The 9,723-nt window shown below is 38.1% G+C and overlaps 1 protein-coding gene across 1 annotated transcript; it reads right to left on the bottom strand.

Annotated features, from left to right (window-relative positions):
* Positions 1-962: 962 nt before the first annotated feature.
* On the bottom strand, positions 963-4,260 carry LOC145007474 (F-box protein At5g49610-like). The gene is made up of 4 exons (XM_078966406.1): positions 4,141-4,260; positions 1,651-2,836; positions 1,083-1,135; positions 963-983 (listed from the first exon to the last, which is right to left on the bottom strand). Exons 1-4 carry the CDS (start codon positions 4,258-4,260, stop codon positions 963-965), a joined length of 1,380 nt encoding a protein of 459 aa, XP_078822532.1.
* Between the last annotated feature and the right edge of the window lie 5,463 nt (positions 4,261-9,723).

The raw sequence follows: 9,723 nt of genomic DNA, 5'->3' as shown, positions 1-9,723 counted from the left end.
TTTTTTAAGGATAATAGGAGTATTTCGAAACAGAAGATAAATATAGGGATATTTTCTATTTTGTCTACCTCAGACAACGTTTTAACGAGCACGGTTGATTTTTGTCCTCTTTGTTGCTCGCTCTGTTGTAGTAGTGCAGTTTCAATTAGGTCTGACAATCGTGTCGTGTTCGATTTAACTATGTGTCTGTTTAGTTTCCAACACCATTTCGATACCTGATTTCAATCACATAGTAACAAAGGGGAGAGTGGGATTGTGGGAGATCGAAAGACTGGAAGTATGGAAGAGGGAGATACGCTCATACACGATTTGATTTTGAGATTATTATTTAGGGAAAATGGGCAAAATGGTTACAGATTTAGCGTTTATTGGTTACGACTTACGACCTTAGGTCATCCACCACGAGTCAAATTGCCAAAATAGTTAAATGGTTTATGAATCAATGGTATATATTATATAATATTTATTAAATATTAATACTGAATACCTAAATACATTTAAAAATAAAATAATTTTTTTATTAAAAATATAAACTGGTTGGTGGTCAACCCTTTAATTTTTTGAGAAACTCATATATGACCCGTTTAATAAACGAGTTGGCGAGTTGGCGGGTTGGCGGGTTGAAAAACTCAACACAAACCCATTTATTTCATGTCGTGTCGCGGGTCGTGTCGAGAATTGTCAACCCTAGTTTCAATGGTGTCACCAACAGGAAGGCAAGCGCCCAATTTACGCCATCGTTTTCAACTTCATCGACTCTCGATATCACAATATCTTCGCTACTATCGGTGGTAATCGCTTAAGTGTTTCCTGTGGCTTTTCCCTGTTATCGTTAGCTTACTAAAAATTTCCCAATTAGATTGCGGTTTTCGGTTTTTTCCTTTAGAAATCGACACTATAGCTAGGAGGATGAAAATGTGATTGATTCACGATTATTTGGTAAAGTATGCTTTCGATTAGGTCTAGATTGCAACACGAGCAGACTAAAAAGACACATAGTTAAAGAAGTTCAAACACAGCAAACGAGAGATGCATAACCAGAGTTCACACACAGTTTAAGAAAACATAACCAAAGTTCACACACAGTTTAAGAAAACCGCCACCACTGCCGCCAGTAACCTTCCTTCCTGCGGATCTGCAACCAAGAAAAACTCATATCATGTCTAACAAAGCAATGTTTGGAAGAAAAATCTTTTAAAATTAAAATTAAATTATGTTTTTGTAATTTAAACATTACCATGGTGTAACAACTAACAAGTATTTGCCTTTTTGTTCTTCATTGCCGGTGGCTATCTGTCAATCAGTCAATGTACCAATAAAAAGGTCAGGAACTGAAATATAGACTCTTTAAAACACTTTCTAGTAGTACATGATCATAAATAAAAGGGTTGAATGCATAAAACACTATTATACTTTCATTTATCTGTTCTTATTACAACATTATACTTTGAAAATCCACCCAAAAATATTTCTCTACTTTTAATTTTATTCCTATGAAACGCATTACACTTTGAAAAATCTATTCAACTGCAACGGTAATATTGGTTTTTCTTTCAGTAACACTACTAGCTATAATCAGGTAGATTTTCCAAAGGATGATAAAAGATGTTATAATAAACAAACAAACTAAAGTAAGTCATTATTTCTTACATTTAACACCAAAAGCACGAGACTTACTACATGGCAATAGAGTTTCGAAGAATGGAAACACGGCAATTGGTTTATATCTATCATCCTCAGCTATTTGGAAATCTTTCCACGTCTCATAGAGCACATCATACACAATCTCATGTCGCAAACCTGTAACATCTCTATAAACAAACAATATCTCATATTTATGCGCAACAACCGAATCAAAGTGATCAACTTCCAACCAATCACCGGGAAATGGGGGTATATCCTCCAAATCCCAACTCCCTTTCTTCTCATCATAAAGCCATATATAAAAATCCCCATCGATCCAATCCAGAAAACAAAGCCGACCAAGTAACTCGATCAAGACCAAGACTTCGGCTTCGGCTGGAAGTGGGATTTCCTTAAAATTACAATTCATATCAACCATAAGAATCGAAGAAGGGATATCAAACTCATCGTCATACGCAACAAACCAATATAACTTTTCGTTTATGCAGACATGATTTGAGGCCAATGTACGCATAGGTTTCATTACTGGATGTTTAGGAACTCTTCCAAGTAGTTCCCATTTTCCCGTTTCCGAAGAATAAACTTCACATTGTGAATAATATATTTCAAAATGAATCGGATCACCGAAAAACTTGAAAATTTTGTATATATGGTATCTGGTCGAATATAAAACCCCGAAAACGGGCATGTAGACAGACATGTGGCTGTTAGGGAGGATCACGACTTCACGAGTGGCAGGGTTGCAGATGCGTAACTCTATATCATGAAACATCCGGTATGTTCTCACGTTACTTATGCAGCAAATTAGACCATTGAAAGAAGAGATTAAAAGCGGGTGATTGAAATTTCTAAAACCGGGAATGTTTGTGTATGATTCAGTGTAAGTCCCGTTGGATTCCATCAGATGGATTCCACGAACAATTCCGTCTTGCAGCAAACCGGGATCATAGAAGGCCAAAAATTTGGTGTTTTTTTTGGACAAACGATGGTGTAAGCTGATGAAATAGTTTGTGGACATGACATCGTACCAGAGTTTTGAGATGGATTTGAAGATTAATATGTTTTTAACGGGAAGTCTGATCATTATGTTCTCGAAGGCTCCCATGTCAGACTCCACATCTTCCCAAGTACCATTGGAAACACGCTTTAGCTTACTGTATAGCTCCTCCATTGAAGAGAACCAGAATTTCATCTGCAATACATGAATGAATATTTTTATCAATATTTTAATATTTGTATGCATGACAATATGACATGGGCAGAGAAGCTGGAATAAAGTTGATGTTTTAGTGCACCCTCTGGAGAAAAAGAAATTATGTTAATAGGGTTGATTGCATGTTTATGCAACCGTGTTTAGTATTTTTACTAATTTATGCAATGGAATTTATTTTCACCAATTTAATAAAACAATCTTTTATTTTGTTACAGAATTTTTACTAATTTATGGATGCATAAATTGAGGAAGGATTAGCAATAAATTAAAACATGGATGTATAATTCATGTCTAAAACCAATTTTGATGTATAAAATGGGAAAAATATATGATAGTTGAACATAATTTGATAAAAAAAAAAAAAAAAAAAAAAAAAAAAAAAAAAAAAAAAATTTGAGACTTGCCTACATAAATATGCATTTTATACTTTGGGGACTCAAATCCGAGTAACTTCAATTTCACTAGAAATGCAATATGAGAAAAAAAAATAAAAGAGAAAACATATTACCATCATAGACAATCGTCACTATATCATAATTCAATTAAGGATATCGGGTGCGAAAATCGCATGTTTTTGTCATCGTGAAACTTGAATTTCCGATTCCACTAATGATTACGATTTTCAACAAGATGTTTTTCCAAATTAACAAGGGGATTTGAGACTTGCCTACATAAATATGCATTTTATACTTTGGGGACTCAAATCCGAGTAACTTCAATTTCACTAAAAATGCAATATGAGAAAAAAATAAATAAAAGAGAAAACATATTACCATCATAGACGATCGTCACTATATCATAATTCAATTAAGGATATCGGGTGCGAAAATCGCATGTTTTTGTCATCGTGAAACTTGAATTTCCAATTCCACTAATAATTACGATTTCAACAAGATGTTTTTTCCAAATTAACAAGGGGATTTGATAATTCAAGAACCCCAAGTGATTCAATAATGACATATATGATCCCCCCCACCCCCTTTTCCCTCCCCCCAATGATCATCGTCAATTTTCGGCCAAATCAAGAAATTCCAAAATTGAAAAGCATATTGAGTTGCAAACATAGAGATCAAGCATACACATATTCTACTTTATGAACCCAACTGAGTCAAGAACCAAGCGATCACATTTCGCTAATCATCATCATTTCTACTCAAAATTCAACTTTTATCGAGTAAACAATTAGTTTGATTAACGAATCAGAATATTGGGACATGTTGGATACCAATTAAGTATGCCCTACTAAAAATGAAACATGGTATTTGAAAGATCAAACCACTTACTAGATGAAGATTCCGACTATCCTCCTCTGAAGAGAAGCCAAGATCGCGATGCACATTTCCTTTCTTAGCCACGCTTATAAATGCAACATAAATGCATGCATTAACTTCATACCGCTTCATAATGCACGTGTCCACATAGAAGTTATGTAACTGACTTGACACGTGTTCACATAGAAGTTATGTAACTGACTCGGCAAAGTCGCGCGCAGATTATCATACTTGGCTTCTTTCCATTGAGCCAATTGTTCACATTTTCTTTATGGGTATTCCCGAACAAGTATATACTCTCATTGTCAAATTTTTGGTAAGGACAAACTAAAGAAAAAGGTTTTTCCATTAATTCGCTATTGAAAATATAACATTAACATGATGTCAGAAGGCACCTTGGCTCCTACTGGATTGTGCAAGTAGATTAATTGCCTAAATACCGCATGTATGCAATGAGGGTTTTAATATTCTCTATCTGAAATAAATCAAGAATTTATTTGGTTGTTGTCACATACGTGTCCTGTAACATCGCGACTTTCAGGTATAAGATTTAATTATTTACATTATTTATTTCAGAGGAACTCGACGATTTGGATACCCCAACTCGCCGAGTAAAGGAGTTAATGGTCGCATGATCTTTTAGAGTCTACTAGACGAGTTGGAGGACCCCAACTCGACGAGTAGGTGATAAGTGAAAACCCTAATTTTCAAGGTTTGTGTCCTATTTAAAGGACCTTAAGCCTTCATATACGCCTCCCTTGCCACCTTAGAGCTCTGTGAGAAACCCTAGACCAGTTCCACTCTTTGTGTGTGTGTGTGAGAGAGGGGGAGAAAGAGAGAGAGAGAGAGAGAGAGAGAGAGAGAGAGAGACTAATTTGAGTGTTCTTGTGCATTTTTGGAAGGAGATTTGGAGAGCAACATGGATTTGATTAAGTATGGACTTCTGGATCCAGTGTTCTTCAATGTTTACTTCTGTTTGGAGGTAAAAAACTACCATCTTGACCATTTCTTTTGTTACATGTCTTTCTAGGGAGTTTTAGGGTTTTCTCCCATCCATCTTTTGATTATTGAGTCAGTTGAGCATGTCATGAGATTGAAACATCAGATCTGGAATGTAGGAGGTCTTATAAGTCTAAAGATCCAAGCTTTATTAAGCTAGAGGCAAGCTTTCATGCATCTAACCCTATATCGAGCTTATGTTGGCATTTTCGAGTCCTAGATGACAAACATGAATGTAAAGCTTGCAACTTTACGTGGTATTTTAGCCTTGTGAGGCTAGATCTAGAGTTTGGGACCTTAATTCTGCTTAGAATCGTCTGAATGAGAAGTTGGTTAGGGGGACTCGGCGAGTGCATGAGCCAACTCGACGAGTCGGCTAGAGTTTTTCCTCTATGGACTGCACGCTCTAAAACTCGGCTAGTTGATGAGACAACTCTACGAGTTGACTTGGATTTTCCCGATATTCCTGAGAAAATGAAGGAACTCGACGAGTTTCATGGACGCACTCGACGAGTTTAGTCAACACGGACTGTTGACTGGAGCATTGACTTTCATTGACTTTAGGGTTTGGTCAACTGTGGACCATAGAGACCATGGAGGGGTAAAATGGTCTTTTCACCTTTTTGAGATTTAGTGGAGGAGTTAGCTAAGCATATCCAGTGGTTATTACAATTTGCTTATTAAAGGTAATTATACTATGTGCTTATATTGAGTTATGTAATATTATGCATTTTGTCTTTGTGATATATGTTATGTTATTCTGTGTTTTACTAAGATCAGACCGGAGAGTCCTAACCGAGTTGTGAGACTGGAGGGTCTTCACTAATATATAGGACCGGAGGATCCAACCCGAACTGTGAGACCGGAGGGTCCTCACTGAGACACACGACCGAAGGGTCCACAACGAGCTGTAAGACTAGAGGGTCTTCACCGAGATGCATGATATTGTAGGGTCCATGCCGAGTTATAGCCATGAGAGGCTTATTATTTGTATATGTGGTATTTTGGGAAACTCACTAAGCTTCGTGCTTACCATGTTGTGTGTTATGTGTTTCAGGTACTTCTCAGGATCGTGGGAAGTTGCCGGCTTGATTGTACACATATGTTCGAGACTATGTTTGAGGATTCTGGGATATTATTTTTTATGTAACATCTTGTTTAATAAATATATAAATAAACAAATTAATGAATGAATAGCAGCCCTAAAATCAATAATAATATAGGAAGGTGTTGGTCTCGAGGAGTCCATTGTCACAATTTTAGAACTTTAGGGTTAAAAGTGTAAGTTTCGGAGTGGTTTGTAAATTTTTATGAAGGCAGGGACTGATTGGTAAATTATTGGGACTTAATTTGAAGAGATTTTGGAGGCTAAGGGGCTGAATGGTAATATAGGGACTTCAGTTGAAAAATAATTTGTAGAGTAGGGGCTGTTTGGTAAGTTTTGGACCTAATATGAAATGAATTTTATGGAATCAGGGGCTAAAGGGTAAATGTAGGGCTTAGTTTGAAAATAAATCTTGCGAGGAGGGGTTGAAGTTGTAAAAATGCTCTGATGTTTGAAGGAGGACACGGGCATAAACCGGTTCCATCTTTTTCCCTTCTAATGGATCACCTAAACCGTAAACCTAAGTCGCAACACTCCAGCCGCCACCAACATGTGTAGCATCTTCAGCCGCCACCATCCTTGGAAGCCATCTTAGCGCCGCCGAAAAGCTACTCCACCATCCAAACGTACGGCTGCTGTCGGAGATGTCATGGGCGCCCGATGAGTTGTCGAATCGAAATGGAACTAGGTCGTCGTGCATGGGTCGTGAGCCGTCGGAGCCACCGGGTAAGCTGGTCGCAACACATTCTTCTTCTCCATTGTTTTTTTTCGGTGGTTCGAGGTCGTGTATGACGGCTTGGCTGCCGCCACCTGTTGGCTACCACTTCTGCTATATTATGGCAACGTCAGCCACTTGGAAGGCGGTCGGACGTTATGTGTTTGTGTATATATACACTGGTATAGTATTCTTTGGAGTTTTTTGTGTATTATCTAGCCGGAAAAACGAGGGAAAGCCCACCACTACCACGTGAGGTGGTGGCTGCTACCCATTGTCGTTTTCTGCCACCCCTTTGCCGCCACCAGCCACCATAGGAGGTGGTTGTTTGTGTGTGTATATCATGTGTGAAGTTTTTTTATGCAATTTATGGGCAGGAACCACCACAACCACCATTGGAAATGGTGGCTTTCGCCGCCTGCTGCTGAACACTGCTACCCGAGGTGGTAGTTGGTGGTACCTGACCTAGTGGAGCCCTAATTCGCTCAATAGCTTGATCTTGGACTTCATTGGCTTGTGATTGGGTTGAAAACCCTAATTTTAGAAAGTGTTAGTTTTGGAGTGTCGGGACCCGCTTTGAACCAATAGACTGAAGTTATGACTTATGCCAATTTCATTGTATGTTGGCTTAGTGGAATAATAGACTTAATGGGTCAAGTGAGAACACTCAACCTTAATCGTCATTTCATGTGAAATCCCTAATTGTGTTGGGTTTTGAGTCGGGCCTTTTCTGTTGGGCCTAGATGTTTGGACTATTGATGGGTTATCCAAGAATAACTATGGACTAGAATAATTGGATCGGGCATTAGGATAAGGCCGATTTCGACAGGCTTGGGCCCAATTTGGAAAATTCGGCCATAGTTGGTCCTTGGTTGATTATTTACTCTTGGGCCTTCAGAGTATGAGTTTGGACATTAATCTTGGACCAAGCTAGGTTAGGGGTAAATGGTCATTTTACCCCAAGTGGGGATTTTAGAGTTATGTACACGAAGCCCAAATGGTTAATTGGGTTTTGTTAGATGTTGACAGCTTGGGGATATGTTAGCCAGTAGCCCTAGATTTATTCTCAAGACTTCAACAGTGTGAGGTGAGTCCTCTTCCAGTAGAAACGGGTCTAAGGCACCAAGGTCGATCTGTATTTGTGATACGTTAGTAGCTGAGTCTGGGCGGGGCCGGTATCTCATTATTGTCTGTGTGATACTTGTATCTGTTGTTAGGAATGTGAGTGTGGGCGGGGCCCGTATCTCATATAGTGTGGGCAAGGCCCGTATCTCATAGTAGTTGAGTGTGCGCGGGGCCCGTATCTCATAGATAGGTGATATGGTACAGATTAATATGTTTAGTTACACTTGTAGTATGTGTGGTACTTGTATGTATTTTCATGACTAGTTGAGTGCGGGCGGGGCCCATATCTCATAGTAATTGATTGTGGGCGGGGCCCGTATCTCATAGTAGCTGAGTGTCAGTGGGGCCCGTATCTCATAGAGTGTGGGTGAGGGCTGTATCTCATAGAGTGTGGGCAGGGCCCGTATCTCATAATAGTTGAGTGTGGGCGGGTCCCGTATCTCATTGTAGCTGAGTGTGGGTGGGGTTCGTTTCTCATAGTAGTTGAGTGTGGGTGGGGCCCAAATCTCATAATAGTTGAGTGTGGGAGGGGCCCGTATCTCATTTAGTGTGGGCGGGGCTGGTATCTCCTATTAGCATGATTATTTGTATGGTAGACACTCATCTCACAATCATCACTTAGCATTCTAAGTTTAAGTCTAGAAACCCTACAAATTCCTAGTTCGCTTAAACTAACGCTCTGATACTAACTGTGACATCCCCACTTTCACGGCCAGAAAGGACCAATTTGTTTATGCTTTGTTTTAAAATTAGAGTAATATTTTAAAGAAAACAGTTGTGGAATTTGTTCCCAATCAAAATATGATAAAACTTTATCAAAACATTTCTCAAATAGAATGTACTTTTCATTAAATAATAAAACCTCGGGATTTCATGTTTCGATACATACCAACAAGCATAAACAGAACAATTTAACCTTACAGCAGTTATTTACAACTACCTGTATATAATCCAAAATCTCTCGTCAAGTCAACCAACTTATACTCTTGTGCCATTACTTGTAATGCAAAGAAAACTGAGTATATCAGGCTTGGGAGCCTGGTGAACGTATAGGGTTTTCGACCCACAATAATACAATTATTATATTAAATCATCAATCAAGCAATCCAATTACCCATCCCCATTATCTCCTTTATTTCTTAAGGATTTACCCTAAGAATCAACTATCCTTTATTCATTTAATTCCTAAGGATTGACCTAAGGAATGGACACAAAGTCAAACACTCCTAGTGAACACTTAATTCAAAACATCTGGTGAATACTTAGTTCTAAAACACTTAGTGAACACACTGAGTTCAACAACACCAAGTGAACACATCTAGTTCAAAAATACTTAATGAACACAATCCTCTAATGAACACATAGTTCGAAAACGTCTGATAAACACATAGTTCAAAATATCTATTAAACACTCACTTCGAAAATACCTAATGAACACATAAGTTCAAAACATCTAGTGAACACTTAGTTCAAATATACTTAATGAACACGTTGAGCTCAAACACCAAGTGAACACATAGAGTTTAAAATACTTAATGAACACATTGAGTTCAAAAACACCAAGTGAACACATAGAGTTCAAATATACCTAATGAACACATTGAGTTCAAAAATACTTATTATTTCGTCTCACATCAACTATTTCATCTAC

The sequence above is a fragment of the Lactuca saligna genome, chromosome 7 (assembly GCF_052625555.1).
Source record: "Lactuca saligna cultivar CGN05327 chromosome 7, ASM5262555v1, whole genome shotgun sequence".
NCBI lineage: Eukaryota > Viridiplantae > Streptophyta > Magnoliopsida > Asterales > Asteraceae > Lactuca > Lactuca saligna.
This window is presented reverse-complemented; position numbering and strand designations above follow the sequence as displayed.

Coding starts and splice junctions, on each gene's coding strand:
- LOC145007474 (XM_078966406.1), bottom strand. CDS start 4,260: ATGAAGCGGTATGAAGTTAATGCATGCATTTATGTTGCATTTATAAGC. Junction 2,837..4,140: donor ATAGTCGGAATCTTCATCTA/GTAAGTGGTTTG, acceptor CATGTATTGCAG/ATGAAATTCTGGTTCTCTTC. Junction 984..1,082: donor TGGCGGTTTTCTTAAACTGT/GTGTGAACTTTG, acceptor GTGTCTTTTTAG/TCTGCTCGTGTTGCAATCTA.